The sequence below is a fragment of the Sorex fumeus genome, unplaced genomic scaffold (genome assembly GCF_029834395.1).
Source record: "Sorex fumeus unplaced genomic scaffold, SorFum_2.1 ptg000041l, whole genome shotgun sequence".
Lineage (NCBI taxonomy): Eukaryota > Metazoa > Chordata > Mammalia > Eulipotyphla > Soricidae > Sorex > Sorex fumeus.
The window spans coordinates 5696854-5716404 of record NW_026606098.1 but is presented as its reverse complement, the minus strand read 5'-3'; the positions used below and the strand labels follow the sequence as shown (position 1 = coordinate 5716404).

Genomic DNA, 19551 nt, shown 5'->3' with positions numbered 1-19551 from the left:
GATGACTGTAGATGTGGGAAGGTGTGACTGAGGTGACAATGGATGAGGGCAGGTATGGCTTAGGTGATTGTGGATGTGGACAGGTGTGACTGAGGTGACAGTAGATGATAGCAGGTGTGGTTGAGGTGATTTGGGATGTGGAAAGGTATGGCTGAGATGACTGTGGATGTGGGCAGGTTAGGCTGAGGTGATTTGGGAAGTGGGAAGGAGTGGTTATGGATGTCAACAGGTGCGACTGAGGTGATTTTGTGTGTGGGAAAGTGGCTGAGGTAACTGTGGATATGAGCAAGTGTGACTAAGGTGGGAGTGGTTGAAGGCCGATGTGGCTGAGGTGATTTGGGATGTGGGAAGGTGAGGCTGAGATAATTATGGATGTATACAGATGTGGCTGAGGTGACTTGTCTGTGGGCTTGTGTGGCTGAGGTCACTGTGGTTGTGGGCAGGTATAGGTGAGGTAAATGTGGATGTGGGAAAGTGTGCTGAGGTGACTGTGGCTGTGAGCAAGTGAGACTGAGGTGACATTGAATGAGAGCAGGTGTGGCAGAGGTGATTTTGGATGTGGGAAGATGTGTCTGAGGTGACTGTGAATGATGGGAAAATTTGGCTGAGGTGATTTTGGGTGTGGGAAGTTGTGGCTGAGGTAACTGTGGATGTACACAGGTGCAGCTGATGTGGGCTTGTGACTGGATGTGGGCTTGTGTGGCTGAGATCAAGATGATTGAGGAGAGGTGTATCTAGGTGACTGTGGATGGAGGAAGGTGTGCTGAGGTGATTGCAGATGTAACTTAGGTAACTGCTGGTGTATACAGGTGTGGCTGAGGTGACTTGGATGTGGGCTTGTGTGACTGAGGTGAATTTGGATGTGGGAAGGTATGACTGAAGTGACTGGGTGTGAGCAAGTTTGGCTGAGGTGATTTGGGGTGTGGGAAAGTATGGCTGAAGTGACTGTGGGTGTGAGCAGGTATGGCTGAGGTGGTTTTGGATACTGGTAGGTGTGGCTGAGATGACAGTGAATGAGATCAGGTGTGACTAAGGTAATTTTGGATGTGGAAAGTTATGGCTAGGTGACTGTGGATGTAGCAGGTATGTCTAAGGTAGTCTTGGTTGTGGGAAAGTATGACTGTGGATGTGGGCAACTTTGGCTGAGTTGATTTTGGATATGGGAAAGTGTAACTAAGTTACCTGTAGATATGGGCTTGTGTTACTGAGGTCACTATCAATAAGGATTGGTGTATGTGAGTTGACTGTGGATGTGGAAAGGTGTGGCTAAGGTGACTATGGTATTGGGCAAGTGTAGCTGAGCTAATTGTGCTATTAGGCACGTGTGCCTGAGATAAAAGTGGTCTTTGACAGGAGTTGCTGAGGTGATTGTGATGTGGGCAGGTGTGGCTGAGGTGATTTGTGATGTGGAAAGTTGTGGCTGAGGTAAATTTGGATATGGATAGGTGTGGCTGAGATGACTGTGGATGTGAGCAGCTGTGGCTGAGGTGACAGGTGACAGTAGTTGAGAACTGGTGAAGCTGAGGTGATTTGAAATATGGGAAGGTGAGGCTGAGGTAATTGTGGGTGTTTACAGGTGTGATTGAGGTGAGCTGTATGTGGGCTTGTGTGACTGAGGTCAGTGTAGTTGTGGGCAGGTGTAAATGAGGTAAATGTGGATGTGGGAAAGTGTGCTGAGGTGACTGTGGATGTGAGCAGGTGAGGATGAAGTGACAGTGACTGAGGGCAGGTATGGCAGAGGTGATTTTGGATGTGGGGTGTGGCTGAGGTGACTGTGGATGTAGGCAAGTTTGGCTGAGGTGATTTTAGATGTTGAAAGTTGTGACTGAGGTAACTGTGAATGTATACAGATGTGGCTGAATTGACTTGCATGAGGGCTTGTTTGGATGAGATGAATTTGGATGTGGGAAGGTGTGGCTGAGTGTCTGTGGATATGAGCAGGTGTGGCTGAGGTTACAATGGTTGAGGGCAGATATGGCAGAGGTGATTTTGGATGTGGGGCGTGGCTATGGTGACTGTGGATGTGGGCAAGTTTAGCTGAGGTGATTTTGGATGTTGGAAGTTGTGGCTGAGGTAACTGTGAATGTATACAGATGTGGCTGAATTGACTTGCATAAGGGCTTGTTTGACTGAGATGAATCTGGATGTGGGAAGATGTGGCTGAGTGTCTGTGGATATGAGCAGGTGTGGCTGAGGTGATAATGGCTGAGGGCTGGAGTGACTGAGGTAATTTGGGATGTGAGAAGGTAAGGCTGAGGTAATTGTGGATGTATACAGGTATGGCTGAGGTGACTTGGCTGTGGGTTTGTGTGGTTGAGGTGACTGTGGTTGGGAGCAGGTGTAGCTGAGGTGAATGTGGATGTGGGAAGATAGGCTGAGGTGAATGTGGATGTGACCAGGTGAGACTGAGGTGTCAGTGAATGAGGGCAGGTGTGGCAGAGGTGATTTTAGATGTGAGAAGATGTGGCTAGGTGACTGTGGATGTAGACCGGTGTGATTAAGGTGATTTGGGATGAAGGAAGTTGTGGCTGAGGTGACTGTGTTAATGGGAAAGTGTGGCTGAGGTAACTGTGTTCAACAGGTATTGCTAAGTTGATTGTTATGTGGGCAGATATGACTGAGTACGCATATGTGTGAGTATGCATATGTGTGGCCATACATGCTTGAGTACATGTGTATGTGCATCTCCATGTGTGTGAGTGTACATGTTTATGCATGTATAAGCATTTCCCTCTCTATGTGTGTGTGTGCACTCATGAATGTGCAATGAGTGAGGGGGTGGGAGGACTTGCAGAAAGGCATTGCCTCCTGAGAGATGTGAGGGCGAGACAGGCGGCTGTCAGCTATGGCCCTGAGTGATTAGGAGCCGGAGTGAAGCTGGGTGTTGAGGGGGTCTACTCTGGACTACACGGAACTCAGCCCCTTATCCTGGTCCTGGGGAATGGAGACACATGCCTCCGCCTGGACACAACCCTGGGCCTGTCACACACAGTTGGGCTCCAACTCATCCATCACAAGATTCTCATGGGCAGGGCCCACGTTTAAATCAGGGGACTCCTTGCAGGACACAGGGAGCAACAAGGCAGCCTGATGGGGCATCAGGGAGACTGCTAGAGGCCCCTAGTGAGCTCTGAGACATGCCTAGGACACGCCCTGAGGAAGCAGGTTTACGAGCTGGGCACACACAGACTCAGCACAAACAGCCCAGTGCCCCCAGCAGGAAGAAGCATCTTGGCAGGGAAAACAGGAGCAGCAGGGGTATAAAAGTCACAGCACCCAGGTTCACACACACAAACACACGAACCCTCACCTCCACACTCACACACACTCACCCCCATTCCCTCCTCCGCCCGTCATGGCCGCCTCTGCCATCTGCTCCAGCGACCTCAGCTATAACACCCGGGCCTGCCTGCCCGCTGCCTGTGACTCCTTTACGGAATCCTCCTGGCAGGGGGATGACTGTCCCGAGAACTGCTGTGCGCCCCCCTGCTGTGCCCCCAGCTGCTGTGCCCCCAGCTGCTGCGCCCCGGCCCCCAGCATGACCCTCGTCTGCAGCCCCATGAGCTGCGGGTCCTGCTCCCCCTCCTGCTGCTCCTGCTCCCCCTGCCAGCCGGCCTGCTGCACCCCCATGTGCTGTAAGCCCGTGTGCTGCACCCCCATGTGCTGCACCCCTGTCTGCTGTAAGCCCATGTGCTGCACCCCCATGTGCTGCACCCCCGTCTGCTGTAAGCCCATGTGCTGCACCCCCATGTGCTGCACCCCCATGTGCTGTGGGGGCTCCCCGTGCCAGGCCCCCTCATGCTCCCCCTGCTGCAAACCCTCGTCCAGCATCTCCCTCATCTGCCAGCCCGCGTGCCCGCCCGCCTGCCCGCCTGGTTGCTGCCAGGGGTCCAGCATGTCCCTGCTGTGCCAGCCTGCCTGCAAGCCCTCGTGCTGCTGCTGATGCCGCCTGTTGGGCCTCGCTGTGCCCTGCCCTGCCAGCTGTGTGCCTGCCTGCCTACTGTGTCTGCTTTCGCCCACATTTTGCTGCCAACGAGGCATGGCCCTGGAGCAGCGGGCCCTGCTAGTGATCCCAGGCCAGAGGTGACCCCACAGTGGCTGCCCCCGCAGATGGGCACCCTGCGCCTGCCCCGTGTTGACCTGGCCTCCTGCTCCCGGCACCTCAACCTTGTGCTCCCCGGCCCCTGCATCCTGGCAGCTGGACCTCCTCGGGGCCCCTGTCCTGGCTGCAACTCTCTCTGCCAGGGTCGCTGGGCTCTACTCCATCCTGCCAGCCCCCCTTCAGACCCCCAATAAACTCTCTGAGCCTGATACTATGTGTCTGATTGTGCTGAGGTGTGGTCTGTCCCCACAGCTGGCAAGTCCTGGGGAGGGAGAACGGACACACTGGCCGCTGCGTGTCTGACCATGCTGGGGTGTGGGCTGAACTGCCCAGCTGGTGCATCCTGGGGTTGGGGAGCCCCAGAGCATGTGGCCAGACTCTTGAGTAGGACTGAGTGGTCAGGCATCATGGATAGGGGGTGCAGGATTGCCCAGCCCGCCCCTTGTAGGTGAGTGATGGTCAGGGCCCAGGAGCTCCTCGGTGCCACCTGGGCACACCGACCCGGACCCCCCTCCAGAGGGTAGTGGAGGGGGGGCAGCACGGGCTCTGGGCCAGGACCCCAGACCCCCCCACCGCGATTCTTCCTGAAGCACCTTGGCTTCTGGGAAAGGAGCTTGTACTGGGGTGTGACACCAGCACCTTGCCCCTCCTCGGGGCCTGTGCTGTCCATAAGACCCACCCCAGAGTCAGGTCTGTGTACTCCAAGGGGAGGACAACCCTATACTCCAACACGGGGACAACTCTGGTTTCCAATGACACGCATGTGACATGGGCAGAAGGCTCTAGAAGGCTGCCCGCATGGGGTAGGCGGAGCTACTGCAACCTGTGGTCACTATACCTGTCTATCTTTCAAGGGGCTGAGTGCCATCCCTAAGGCAGCCTCGCACCCAGAGCCGGCCACAGGGCTCTGTCCTACCCACGCCCTCAGTCTGGCTTTCTCTCGAACCCCCCTGCCCCACACAGCTTCGTGGGTTCAGCCAATGAGCTCCCCTAGTTGCCATCTCGTGTGTCTGGAAAGGTCGGCTTTCCACCCCCATTGTGCTGTGCCGGGGGGTCACCGATAGGCAGCCTCCATGGTCTGTTTTTCTTCCGTGTGGCCAGAGCCCACTAATGTACCTGTGTTCCCTGGAACATCCCGCCATCCCCTCTCTGCCCTCTCACTCACTTTCCAGGGCCACACCTTCTGGGCCGGGCCTGAGTCGGTCCTGGCACAGGGCAGGGTAGGGCAGGGTGGAGCGGGAGGGATCTCAGGATGCTGGGGACGAACATGGGGCCATGTAATGCCAGGCAGGGGTTGCATGCTGAGCCACCACCCCCAGCTTCTCAGTTTAACCAGCTGACATCTTTCCTTCGGGTTAAATCCCATTAGCCAGATTTTCCTCGATGGCTCTATCTGGAAACTTTTGAGATCTGGTCTAGGGCCTTTGCCTGCCCCAGGGCACTGACCACCAGCTTCGGCCTCAGGATCACAGCTGAGTATTCAGGGCTGCTTTGAATTTTGCTATTTTATTTTGTGGGGAGTGTGGTTTGGGGGACACACCCAGTGGTGTTCAGGGCTTACTTCTGCCCTGTGCCCAGGAGTCTCTTCTGGTGGGACTCAGAGGACCATACCTGATGCCTGGGATCAAACCCAAGTTGGTCATGTGCAAGGTAAACGCCCTTCATGCTGCCTGAGAAACTGCGTAAGTGATATTGCAGTGGACCGGACTGGCCTGTTGCACCCCCAACTCAGCCCATACATCCTGATGCTAAGCAGACTCAGCCCCCAGGACTGGGGCTTCAAGGCACCCCCACTGATTCTCACAGCCATCACTCAGGCCAAATGTGACCTGTGGAGTGGCCGACCCTACTCAGTAGGGTCAGGCCTGCCATAACGTGTTTGGCTGTGCCCCACTAGCATCCCTACTCAGAAGACCGGAGTCATGGCTTCCCGGCCCCGCTCCACCCAGCAGCGTCTGTTCTGAATCCACTCCTGTCTCTCCGCTGTTGTGCATCAAGGTCTCTCCCTAGGCACAGCCCTGCCAGCCTGTGTGCAGGTGGGCTCTGCCCTCTGTGTGCAGGTGGGCTCGGCCCTTGGACGCCTTGCGCACACCCCCCTGCTCCGTACAGCACTCAGGAGCCCACTTGCATGGCCACGGGCTCCTGCAGGGACATTAGAGGACTGCTTCCACTCACCGGGAACTTGGGGCTCTGGGCTGGGCCGGACCAAGACCCGTGATGCTCCTGGGTGTTGAGAGCTCTTGAGCCTTTTGTCTGTCAGACAGGCTTCGCGGGCACCTGTGGAAGGGCCCCTCTGGAGGAGTTCGGTGGTCCAGGTTGGGGTGCTGCAGGGCTGGGGACTGTGTGGGACATCAGGATGCTGCTGCAGCTGCATATACAATGGGAAGGGGGAGAAGGGACAGCAGATGGGGTGCAGGGTTTTTTTCTGAATAAAGCTATCGGGTGTCCGATTGGACAGCCGGGTACTTCCCATGTATCTGATTGGCCAGTGCTCTCAGGCCACGGCACCTCCCAGGCGTTCCATTGGCCAGCGCTCTCAGGCAGGACTGTGTTGGAGCCGAGAACCTGGCAGGTGCAGTGCTCGGGGCTCCCTAGTCGCTGCCCCACGTGCTTTTTCCCTGCCTGCACATGTGGGCACCCTCCCTTCCCCAAGGAACATCAGCTGTGATGCCCCCCAGAGCCCCTCGAAGCTGTGAAGATCCCCTGTGCAGCAGGGTCACCGCCGGAGACCAGGCCTGGGACAGCAGGGACGGTGCTGGGCCCTCTCGGGGGTGGCTCAAGATGGGCTGCACCCCGGTCCCCTGCCCGCCTGACACTGTCAGTAACTGTCAGCCGCACCCGGCAATGACCCGCCTCTCACGCTCCTCCTTGGCTGGGGCTTGGGTGGGTGTGGGTGGTGATGCTCCCCCTGTCTGCGGAGAGTCCCACAGAAGCCGTGGGGGGTGGCAAGTTGTGGTGAAGCGGACGCGTTACCTCGATACCAGATGGAGCAGAGGATGTGTGGGGTGGGCTGGTAGCATAGGGGCCAAGGGGAGACCTGCACCCCTTCCTGCCTGTGAAGTGAGGGGGCTAGGGAAGGGTGCCCCCAGCCTGGCTGGCAGCTGGCCACTCTCCACTGGGGCCCAGGAGACCCCTGTAGCTGCCTGCTGCTGCACTCATCCCAGCACTGGGGGATGGAGGGGCTCACGGCACCCCTTCCCCTCTGGCTCTGGTCCTGGCTCCTCCAGAATCCCCATGAGCCACAAGACCCTCAGCAGGTGGGAAGCAGGTTCAGCAGGCACTTTTCCTTGCATCCTCTCTCTTGTGGGTCTGCGTGTGCCCCCACACCCTGATTTTCGGGCTGTTCTGCCCTCACCCCCAAGGGCTGAAGTGGAGATAGCTTCTAGTTTCTCAGGCGCTGCCTCCATCAGCCCCACCCTTTCCTGCCTCCCCAGTGGAGCTCCTGGCTTTTGGGTTTCTTTGAACCTCCAAATGCGGCCAATTAAGTTAATTGATTGTCTGAGCCTCTCATTCCGAAACAATTACTGAGTGGCAGGAAATGGCAAAGGGGGTGCCGGAGGCCCTGGTCCTGCTCATGGAGGCCTGTGCGCACCCCTTTCCTGGCGCTGGGCTGAGGGTCCTAGGTCTGGGTGGGGAGCAGGTGGGTCAGTAGTTGGGTGAGTGAGAGGGACGCCCCGCTGAGGGGGGGCAGGAAGTCCCAGCTCCCCAGTTGGGGAGACCTGCCATGGCTGTGCTGGTCCAGCGCAGCTGGGTGCCAGGGCTGCCCAACTCTGTGCATAGACCCCAGGGTACCCCCTCCCCAGCCCCATGAACTTGGAAGACAGGATCATGGCACCTCCCAGCCTCCAGGTCAGATGCCGCCTCTGGGCCTTGGTTTCCACACTGGATGGGGGAGGTGTTGCCAGGCAAGGTGCAACCTTGTGAACCCCACACTTGGCGGGTGAGGGCAGGAAGGGCCGCTTTAATTAAATGGGCGGGGATTACACTAGATTAGCAGTGTTGGGGAACCCCAGCTGGTAATGGACCCTAATTGCCGTGCCTGGGGCTTGGCCAGGCTGAGACTCGTTCTGGAAGATCCCATCACCGAGCCTCGGGTGCCCACGGCTTCCTGGCGCTCCGGGGAGGCTGTGCCCCAGGAAAGGGTCCGGGCATGGAGGGATTCCTGCCGGGTGGAGGGGTCTCTGTCCCCCAGAACCCCCAGAAGTGCCCCGCTATGCCCTTTCCCCACCCTGGCCAGGGCTTGGGGTCGACTCTGGAAGGTCAGGAGGGCCCCACTGCCCAGCACCACCCCTACCCACTGACGCACGTTTTATGGCTGATTGTTCTGGAATGACCCCTGTGTGCTCCCTAACACAGACCTGCGCCCCCTGGACATCCTGGCAGAGGCGGTCTCCACGCACAGCGCCACTGATGCCGTCAGGACACTGCAGGCCCAGGGAGTCCGGGGACTCCAGCTGGCCTCCAACGCCCCCCACGCCCTGAGCTTCCCGGCATCAAGGATTTTCTCCAGGTGCGATTTCTTTCCAGAGGAGTTCTCCATCGTCATCACCTTGAAGGTCCCCAGCCTGCTGCCCAAGGTCAGTGGCATTTTGTTCACACATTGATTCATTGATCCATGTAGCCAGCAATGCTCACAGGGGCCTGCACACCGCCCAGGCTCTGCACCCACATGATCTGAGATGGGTACACAGGGTGGGCAGACTGGACACCCATGTTGCTAGGGGCCCCTCCCCTGGTAAGTGCCATCACTGAGCTTACAGGGCTGGGCAGTGCTGAGAGAGTGGTGCTTGGTACCCCTGGAGGGAGCACACCCTAAGGTCCAGGACCTGCTTCTTGGGGTGCTGCCCGTGCCCCAGTGACAATGCCTCCTCTCAGAGGGAGGACACGGGGGAGTCTGTCACCCTTCCCCAGGGGCTTAGCAGAGGAGACGAAATCCAAGCGTGCTGGGTGGAGTACACCACTCCTGCCTAGAGCAGCATGTGTTTGGGGTACCCAGGCCCTGCCCGGTTAGACGTGGACTCTCCCCCACCGGGTGTGGGGGAACTCCTAAGCTGTGCTTTGGAGGTAACTTCTGGTCATACCCAGACAGCAGGTAGGGGTTCATTGTGATACCAGGGATCTGGGGGGGTCACACCAGGAGTGCAGGGGACTCAGGCATGCAGAGCCCTCACTCCCTCCATGCCTCTGCCAGTGCCATTTGGCACTGAATCCTGTCAGGTGGATGCGGCACTGTGACTCTCTTCAGGTGCATGTCAGTGCAGCCGGTCTGTCTAGGCTGTCTGCCCTTCCAAAAGCCTGGAGCCACAGCCTGGATGCAAGCATATAGCCCGGGACTTGTGGACGGTTGTGATGGTCTCGGGTGCTTGGTTGTGGGCCACAGAATACGGTGGTGGGGGGGGGTACCACTTCCCTTGGGCCCAGGGTTCCTGTCACTCCAGCCCTGCCGTGACCTTGCACTCAGGTGGAGTCAGCCTACTCGAAGGGGGCTTATTCTGGCGTCAGTGTGTCCCTCAGATCTCTTGGGGCTGGGCAGCCCTACCCCGCCCTCCTACACTGTCTGGCCCACTGTACTTGGTGCTGAGTTTTGAACTTGCGAAGTGGGAGTCCTCAAACAATTTTCTTTTTAAGGTGTGACTGTCCTGGGTCCCTGACCATTCACTGTGCATTTCCAGATCCTCTCGCACTGTTATTCAGAAGGCCATGTGGGCACAGAGGTGGCATGAATATGCTGTCTTACCTTCTCATCCTCGACCCCAGATGTCCCTTTGAATGACACATGTTTTCAGTTTTCAGGGCTGCCCACTGTTCCTCCGCCCCTAAGGCTGTGAGGGGCTGGGCATGTCTGCGTCTTTGGACACTGTGCCACTGTGCTCCCCTAAGCCCTTTCCTGGGGCCTTCCTCTCGTTGAGGGGCACTGAAGAAAGCTGTCCTGGCCTCGTGTTCTTTGTCACGACTCAGTTGTTCCTGAGCATCTTTATTCTTCCAGCCCTGTTTCTCAGCGCAGTTTTGTTCTGCCTAGTAGCGTGTTGGTCTTCATTCCTCTCTGGAATTTGTGTTTTCGCCTCAGGTTTAGCAGTGGGTGCTGCATGGCGGTCCATGCCCTGCTCCCCGTGGCCACGTGGGTGGCAGTTGGTCCCCTCCCCAGGCTAGAGAGCCACGTAGTACACCATTTTCTACTCTGTCCTCTCCCAGTTCCCAGCCACTGGCCAGCACACAGTTCTGGGTTAGGTGGGGTACGTGGATGTCTCCTGGTCACGGTTGAGCCATCTGCTGCCCCTCCTTATGTTCACTGCTGAATGGGGGTGAAGGAGGTGAGAGCACGGGCACACGGCACCTCATGGACCTTGGCTGTCACTGCATTCATAATTGTAGTGTCCCTGGTAGGCTGCCCTGTCAGTGCTGGGAATGGGTCCTCCAGGCCTCTGGCAAGCACCTGCCCTTAACAGGACTTCCCGCTGATGAACACATTCTCTGTTGCTTTTCAGGGGTCCTATGGGTACCTTTCTACCCTTATTTCCATCTGTTTCTCCTTTAGAATATGTTTGGGTTTTTTGGTTTGGGGTCAGTCCCAGTGGTGCTCAGGGCTTATTCTGACTGTGCTCAGGGGTCATTTCTGGTGGAGTTCAGGGCTCTGTGGGTAGAGGATGTAATCTGGGTCAGTCACTGTGCCCTACACACAGTCCTCTCTTTGCATCTAAACTGTTGCTCACAGAGAGTCTGGATGGCTTGCTGGACTCAGCCATCAGATATCAGGCACTCTAACCTTTGCAGTGGGTTTCATACACTCAGGGGCAGTGTCAACTGTGGTGGTGCTCGAGCCTCTAGCCACAGCGTGTGTTTGCCAAACTATCACCCAAGTCCAGGCTCCTGAGGCCTTCACGGGGGTTCTGGACAGAATCCCTCCATGGCATTGTCCTGAAAGCTAACTCCCTGGCAGGTCAGATCCAGAACGCCTGAAATCCCCAAAGTCATAATACCAAAAGGTCCAAGTACAAATGATCCCGTTTTGGAAAAAGATCATTGACAGAACTCTTAGCATGAGTTCATTTACATTTGTGTAAGGGATTTATTTGAGAAACAGAAGCACACACCAGACCCTTCAGAGCCACTAGACCCACCAGAGGAAGGACTGGTCAAAAGCACGATCTTCCAAATGCCAACGTGTAGCAAAGCACTGCCCATCTGACCCTGCCCCTTCCCCTGCCCTGACCCCACCCCTTCTCTTGCACTGCCTGTCCTCACCCCGCACATTTCCCTGCTCTCTACACTGTCTTGCTCCTTTCCCTGCACTGTCTTATACTGTCCTGAACTGATCCTGCCCTTCCCCTGGACTGTCCTGACGCTTCCTGTGTCAGGAACACTTCCCCTAACACTGCCTGTGCACATCCCAGGCTCTCTGTCCTAGCCCCAGGGACAGTTCCTACCTGCCCCCACAGACTCTGCCCACCTGTGTCCAGGTTAGCTGACCTCAGAAGTGGGGACAGAGCTAGAGTGGGGCTGGTTCGTCCCTCCCCATGGCAAGCACTGGCTTTCCAGGAGCTCCTACCTGGCCCAGAGCGGGCACCAGGAACCATAGCACAGACATCAGGAGTTTGCCTCTCAGAACAGGCACAATCAGGTGCCAGCAGCAGGGGCCCGAGCTGGCAGCAGGGAGCCACGTGTGCCGAGCCCCAACCAGGAAGGGAAGCGGGGCAGAGACAGCACAGACCAGGAAGAAAACATCCCCGTGGGGGTATAAAGGCTGCAGCCAGGGACAGCTTCACTCACACACACTCCCACACTCACACCGGTCATCCACACACCCTCACACTCTCCCTCCACCCGCCATGGCCGCCTCTTCCCTGTCTGTCTGCTCCAGCGACCTCAGCTACAACACCCGGGCCTGCCTGCCCACTGCCTGTGACTCCTTTACGGAATCCTCCTGGCAGGGGGATGACTGCCCCGAGAACTGCTGTGCCCCCAGCTGCTGTGCCCCCAGCTGCTGCGCCCCCAGTTGCTGCGCCCCCAGCTGCTGCGCCCCGGCCCCCAGCATGACCCTCGTCTGCAGCCCCATGAGCTGCGGGTCCTGCTCCCCTTCCTGCTGCTCCTGCTCCCCCTGCCAGTCGGCCTGCTGCACCCCCATGTGCTGTAAGCCCGTGTGCTGCACCCCCATGTGCTGCACCCCTGTCTGCTGTAAGCCCATGTGCTGCACCCCCATGTGCTGCACCCCCGTCTGCTGTAAGCCCATGTGCTGCACCCCCGTCTGCTGTAAGCCCATGTGCTGCACCCCCATGTGCTGCAGCCCCATGTGCTGTGGGGGCTCCCCGTGCCAGGCCCCCTCATGCTCCCCCTGCTGCAAACCCTCGTCCAGCGTCTCCCTCATCTGCCAGCCTGCGTGCCCGCCCGCCTGCCCGCCTAGCTGCTGCCAGGGGTCCAGCATGTCCCTGCTGTGCCAGCCCGCCTGCAAGCCCTCATGCTGCTGCTGATGCCGCCTGTCGGGCCTCCAAGGCCAAGTCTGCCTCCTGCCTGACATCCCGGGGACTCTGAGTTTAGTGGGGTCTCCTTCCCCAGAGACACCGCCCCCTCAGGCTGGTTCAGCCCTCCCTGCATTTGGCCCCTGGCAACCTGGTACTCCCCATGTCTGCTGCACCCCTGTCTGCTGCATATAGGTGCCCACAGGTCAAAAAGCGTCCTCCTGTCCCTGTGAGTGTGGGCGGTGACTTGCAAGTCCTGAGTGACTGACATGGGCATTAACCAATAAAGCTGCTGTCATCCCTGTGACTGGTTCTGAGTGTGGATCTTTGTAGCCACTTCCCAGCTCTCCTGGCCTAGAAGCCTCATCCACATCTGGTCTGAGCTGTCCCTGGGCTAGAAGCCTCATCCACATATGGTCTGAGCTGTCCCTGACACAAGGCCAGCTGGCCAGCCTTGCTCTGCGGGTTCAGGGGGCACTGTCCTCGTGGCCTCCATGGAACTAGTGGGGCACATTGCTTGGACCTTGCCCGTGGGAGTTTTGAGTCTTGGCTAGGCACCCTGCTTATGGAATGAGCATCCCTTTGGGGCCAGCTGTCCAGCGGGCACCCTGGCACTAGACAGAGACACAGAGAACTACGTCAGCATGCCCGCCAGGCGGAGTGGCCCCTCATCTGTGTGTGGAGGGAGAGGCGTACACCAGATAGGGCGTCTGGGGGCACTGGACATCGGGACACTGTGGGCAGCTGCCAACCCTCCCACTGCATCAAATCCACTGATTGACATGCACCGCGTCCAGCAAGGCCAGGAGCAGCCATCTCTGGGCACCAACGACCGTGGCTGCACAGAACCCCACGGCCCAAAGCAGGTCCAAAGGCAGATCCTCTGCAGTCAGAGCTCCAAGGGGCCTCAGGACTCACTTGCTAGTGCAGAGGCTGGATACCCTGTCAGGCCCCGCCCCTTTTGCCCCACACCTCAGGCCCTGCCCTTCCTGCCTCCAGCCCGCCCCTCCCTCCCTGCCCACCCTCTGTCCCTGCAGTCCAACCCCACCCAAGACAGACCCCCCCAGCAGCACCAAGGACCCTGTTCGCTGCGCCCTGGTTTCCATGCTGCCTGAAGGCCCGCGGGCTGAGACGAGGCACAGCCTCTCTCTTGCCTCCAGCTACTCACTCGGTGCTGGACCTGGGAGTGGACGCTTGTGGACCTTCTTTCTGTAGTGCCTGAGCCTTGTCTGGACAGAAACAGGACCCTGGGAAGTGACACCCCAGGGTGTGGAGGGTTAGTTTGGACACAGAGCGGGAAGGGGCAGACACTGGTCTCCCAGAGCCGGGAAGTGGGCTCTGCTGTCCCCACAATCCGCCACAGCATGCAGAGCAACATAGACATGTGTGTGTTCCTCCGGGCCACCACGGGGCACCTCTGGGAAAGGAAAGACCTTCACCTTCAGCTGTGCCAGCAGGAACCTGACCATTACAGGCCCACCTCCACCCCATCGTCCCTGGACATATGGCCTCTGGGTCTCTTTGGCTTTTCCTGCTCTTCATCTGAGAGCCCCTGGCAGTCTGACCCAGCATGGGCCAAGCCCCAACACCCACCAGCCGGGACTTCTCAACCCTCTGATCAGTTCTCAGGGACCCCTCACTCCCATGTAGTCTTCATCGACTCAGCTGGAAGGTGGGTCTGGCTCATTGCAGCCCCAAGTGGCCAGTGAGGCCAGGTGCCAGGTACACAGTTTTTGAGAAAAGGGAGGACCTTGTTGCCGATGGAGCTGGGTCTGTCTCCTGAGTGCTGGGCTGAGGCCATGGTCTGATGAGGTCAGGGCATATGGGACACTAAGAGAAGGTAACTTGGATCAGGACGATGAGCAGGTTCCAAACCTTCCAAACCTTCCAAACCTTCCTCTGTAAGGCAGATCTTCAGAGCAGGCTCTGACTCGCGTGGTTCTACCAGTGCCTGGGTCTGAGGCACTCAAGGGAGTGGGCACTTGGTTCTGGTGTTCACTCATGGGGGAAAACTCACTTGGTCAGTGCTGGAGAGAAGGGAAGGGACAGATAGAGGGAAGGAACATGGCTGGCCCAGGTTCAGTAGGGCTGCCTGAGCGCATGGGGCTTGTCCCCCTCCCACCTGGCCTGTGGAAGAGAAGCTCCTCTCTCATCCGACTTGAGATACATTTGGCTGGTTGTGGGCCCTGGTGTCAGATGTAGAACCCCATGTGGCAGCATCCTGGTTCTCCTGGGAGCCATTAGACATTCCAGATCATGTCCTGGTTTGCCATAGTCCCACATTCTCACATGCATGCGCCTCTAATCTGCCAGCCTCTCCCTGCGAGTCCATGGAGACCCTGGGGGAATCCTGAACCTCAACAGAAAGACAGGATCCTGGACACATCAAGCCCCTATCCCACGGCTCGCTCCATGTTCAGAGTGGACATGGCTCTCATGCCCTCCCTCCTGACCAGGCGTCGCTGCCCACTGTCTGGGGCACTGCCCCTTTGGCTGGGGACTTGATTCAGGGCACTTGGATTCTCTTTCCACATGATTGTACCTTTGAGCCAAGATTTAAACCTCAGATTCCACAGACACCTGTGTCCCATCTGTGGGTGTCCAGTGCAGGGAGGGGTTCCTAGGGAGGACCAGGGGCCACACCTGAATGCACACAGATGGCAGGGTGTACACTGCAGAGCTCGGGTACAGGCAGCTGGGGAGCACAGAGCCCATGTACATATGCCTGGGGGGCATAGAGCCCATGTGCAGATGGGTGGGGGAGCACAGAGCCTGTGTGTATGTGCTGGGGGAGCACAGAACCCGTGTACATGTGCCTGGGGGGCACATGCCCATGTGCATGTGCCTGGGGGGTACGGCCCATGTGCAGGCAGTGGAGCGTGCAGACACTGCCCCATACACACGGTATGCACATCCTGCATGTCCACGCTGGCTGAGGGCCCAGACTCAGATCCTGTGTAGGGACAAGGACCCTCTGATCCGCATCCTCCCGCCTCTGCCGTGCAGCCCCGGGGGGGTTCTGCGGCCCTCTGGGCTGCAATCCTGTGTTTCCAGGTCACTTGTGCATTGCTGAGCCCCGGGTGGCAGGGCAGGGGCATGGGAGGGGAGTTGGCTGAGCACACAGACGCGCCCACCTGCTCGGTCTCAGGAGCCTCCACTGAGTCCCTTGGGTTCACGCCAGGCGGCCAGTTTCAGGACAGGCATCCCGGGTCCAGGGCCCATGTGTGGGCTGAGAAAAAAGCAGACGAGGTCAAGGCACCAGGCAGATGCTGGGTCTGGCCGGCCTCCCCATCTACTGTGTCCAGTCCCAGATGTGTGCATTGCCCCTGCGGGTTGGTTCCTTCTTCCTCCTCCCCAGGCACCACTCAGAGCCTTTGGGCTGTGCCGGAGCTGGACACGCTCGTAGGGACTTGTGATGTGATAGGTGAGGAGGGCTGTGGCCGGGGGAGTCTTGTATGCGGCCCCTCAGTGCTGTGACACAGGCTGCGACTGTGATTGCGTCCTATGACCATGGTCCACAGCCATACTTGCAGCATGCACAGGCCCACACATTCCATTCAAACCCTCTGGGGGAGCAGCCAGGGACCCTCAGCCAGGGCGGCTGCGGCTGCACAACCCTGCACAGAGCCACAAGCACATGCCACTCAAGAGTTCTCTGGGCACAGGTAGGAGGGCAGGAACCTCCCCCCCAGCACCACCCACATACATGAGGCATGATTTGAGAGACCGCATAAAGTTGGGTGCTTGCCCGGCATGCATCCGTGAACCTGGATTCTGTCCCTGCCTATGTTTGGCCAACAGGCCATGACCAGGGCTCCCTCCTGAGCAGACCCACGAACAGCCCCTAAGCACCACCAGGTGTGACCCCACCCCCCACCCCCCAACCAAACAACAACATGACGGTCACGAGTCACATGTCACAGACAACAGCACTAATGAGGGCCTGAAGCGGCCCCCACGCAGCAGGAAGGAGCACGTGAGTCTAGGGAAAACAGCCAGAGGAAGATAAAAGTCGGGGATCCCCGACTTCCCACATACTCTACCACCCCACCACACTCACTCACCCCTGCACAGCTCACCCCCACACCCTCAGCTGTCCACCATGGCCACCTCCGCCCTGTCCATCTGCTCCAGCGACCTCAGCTACAACACCCGGGCCTGCCTGCCCGCTGCCTGTGACTCCTTCACGGAATCCTCCTGGCAGGGGGATGACTGCCCCGAGAACTGCTGTGCGCCCCCCTGCTGCGCCCCCAGCTGCTGCTGCGCCCCCAGCTGCTGCGCCCCCAGCTGCTGTGCCCCAGCCCCCAGCATGACCCTCGTCTGCAGCCCCATGAGCTGCGGGTCCTGCTCCCCCTCCTGCTGCTCCTGCTCCCCCTGCCAGCCGGCCTGCTGCACCCCCATGTGCTGTAAGCCCGTGTGCTGCACCCCCATGTGCTGCACCCCTGTCTGCTGTAAGCCCATGTGCTGTACCCCCATGTGCTGCACCCCCGTCTGTTGTAAGCCCATGTGCTGCACCCCCATCTGCTGTAAGCCCATGTGCTGCACCCCCATGTGCTGCAGCCCCATGTGCTGTGGGGGCTCCCCGTGCCAGGCCCCTTCATGCTCCCCCTGCTGCAAACCCTCGTCCAGCGTCTCCCTCATCTGCCAGCCTGCGTGCCCGCCCGCCTGCCCGCCCAGCTGCTGCCAGGGGTCCAGCATGTCCCTGTTGTGCCAGCCCACCTGCAAGCCCTCCTGCTGCTGCTGATGCGAACCTGTCGGGCCTCCAAGGCTAAGTCTGCCTCCTGCCTGATATCCTGGGGACCCTGAGTCTAGTGGGGTCTCCTGCCGCAGAGACACCGCCCCTCAGTCTGGCACACGCCTTCCCTGCATGTGGCCCCACCTGTCCTCTGTGCCCCTCTCTGTGCAGCCCTTGAGCTGTCCCCACATGCCGCAGTCCCGTCTGCTACATACAGGTGCCCACAGGTCATGCGGCATCCCTCTTCCCTGTGAGTTGGGGTGGTGCCTTGCAAGTCCTGAGTGACTGACATGGGCATTAACCAATAAAGTTGCCGTTGACCCTGTGACCGACTCTGACTGTGGATCTTTGCAGCCACTGCCCAGCTCTGCCCTGGCCTGGGGAGCCTCGTCCACATCTGGTTTGAGCTGTCCCTGGGCTGCACCAACACAAAGCCAGCCGGCCCTACTCATGCTGGCCCTGGGGGCACTGTGGCTGTGGAGTCCGAGAGTCCAAGGGCAGCGGAGCTTGGGCCTCACCCATTGGGGCCTGAGGACACAGGGCACTCACTGTGAGGTGTGTGTCCCATTGGGGCCAGCTTTCTAGCTGACCTCCTGGGCACCGGGGTGAGGACATCCCTCCAAGGGGGAGCCGGAGGTGAGGGCTGGTGAGTGGGTAGAGCAAAGCCTGCATCCAAGCATCCCTGAGAAGCCTCCATCTGTGCGTGGCGTGAGAGTTAGACCCAGACCATGCTCGGGTAACAGGGAGTCACGTGCCCAGGCCCAGGGTTCACACGGCAGAGTTGCTGCTGCCACTGGAGGCCGAGAACCCTGAGGTGCCCCCATGTCTGAGGCCTCATGAGTTGTCCACTGGGCCCCTCTTCTCCAGGGCCTCCTGCCCTGACCCCATCTATACAGCTGGCCCGGGGTTTCCTCTCCCCAAGTGTGTGAGGCACGAGGTGGGGCGCTGGGTAGAGCAGTCACACATCCTACACCTGACTGTTCCACACAACCCCTGCTAGAATGTTCCAGATATCCCCCTGCCTGTCACCATTCTGTCACCTTTCCTCACACTCCACTGCCTGTCAACATTCTAGACCCCACCACCTGTCACAGTTCACATTCCACCACCTGTCACCATTCCAGATCCCACCACCTCTCACCATTGCAGACCCCACCACCTGTCACAGTCCACACCCACTGCCTGTCACTGTTCACACCCACTGCCTGCCACTGTCAGGACATCTCAACTGTGACAGGCTCCTGTCACCAGAGCCACAGCTGATGACAGCTCTGGCGAGGCAGCATGAGGGCCCTGGAGACTGGCTGAGGCTGAGGGGAAGGCACAGTTGCCCGAGGGACTCAGGCCCTCTGAAGTAGCCGGCCAGCCCAGTGCAGGGACGCAGGGGCCACTAGAGCAGTAATGGCAGCGGTCCGGGGCCCCTAGGAGGGCTGCTGGGGAGGGGCATGATGGGGAGCTAGGACTGCGCACATGATGCCACGGGTGTTCTATACATGACCTTATGTATGTGAGATAGCATATGTGCTCTCATGTATGTGGAACAGCACACATGCTCAGGTGTAGCTCATATATGAGACTGCACACGTGCCCTCATACATCGGACAGCACACGGGCTCACGTGTACCTCACATACGGGGCTGCACATGTGCCATGATGTATAGGGGACAGCACACATGCTCAAATGTACCTCACATGCAGCGCTGCACATGTGCTCACATATCACTCAGATCGCTGTCTGCGACCGGGCTGAGCGGGTTTGTGATCAGGTCAGGTTGGGAGAGAACCAGGCTCTGTTCTCTGCCTCTCCAGATGGTGGACAGAACCCCTGCCTCTGGGGGTGAGCTGGGGGGCATGAGGCCTGGATCCCGGAGAGGGTCCCACGCAGCGCCCAGACTCAGAGAGACGGAGCTTGGACAGGCCTGAGAGAACCTGAGGGGCCCCAAGTGTAGGGTAAAGGGTTACTGACTTTAGTGCAGGGGTCACAGTGTGGGGGGTGCAGGACTGAGAGGTCATGGTGTGGGGTGCAGGGGGTCATAGATTGGGGAGTGCAGGGGTTACAGGCTGGGATGCAGGGGTCACAGTGTGGGGGTACAGAGGTCCCAGGGTTCAGGTCGGGGGTCACAGTGTGGGGTGCAAGGGTTACAGTGTGGGGTCAGGGATCACAGACTGCTGTGCAGGGTTCCCAGGGTTGGGGCACAGGACTGAAGAATCAGAGTGTTGGGGTGCAGGACCAAGACCCCCAGAGTCAGGGCTGGGCAGGC

General features: G+C 58.8%; 1 protein-coding gene across 1 annotated transcript in view; it reads left to right on the top strand.

The window, feature by feature from the left end:
* TSPEAR (thrombospondin type laminin G domain and EAR repeats) overlaps positions 1-19551 on the top strand; it is a 140242-nt gene that overhangs the window by 91701 nt on the left and 28990 nt on the right. Inside the window, exon 2 of the mRNA XM_056119385.1 lies at positions 8459-8679. Coding sequence (XP_055975360.1) covers positions 8459-8679 — 221 coding nt within the window. The remainder of the gene's footprint in view (positions 1-8458; positions 8680-19551) is intronic.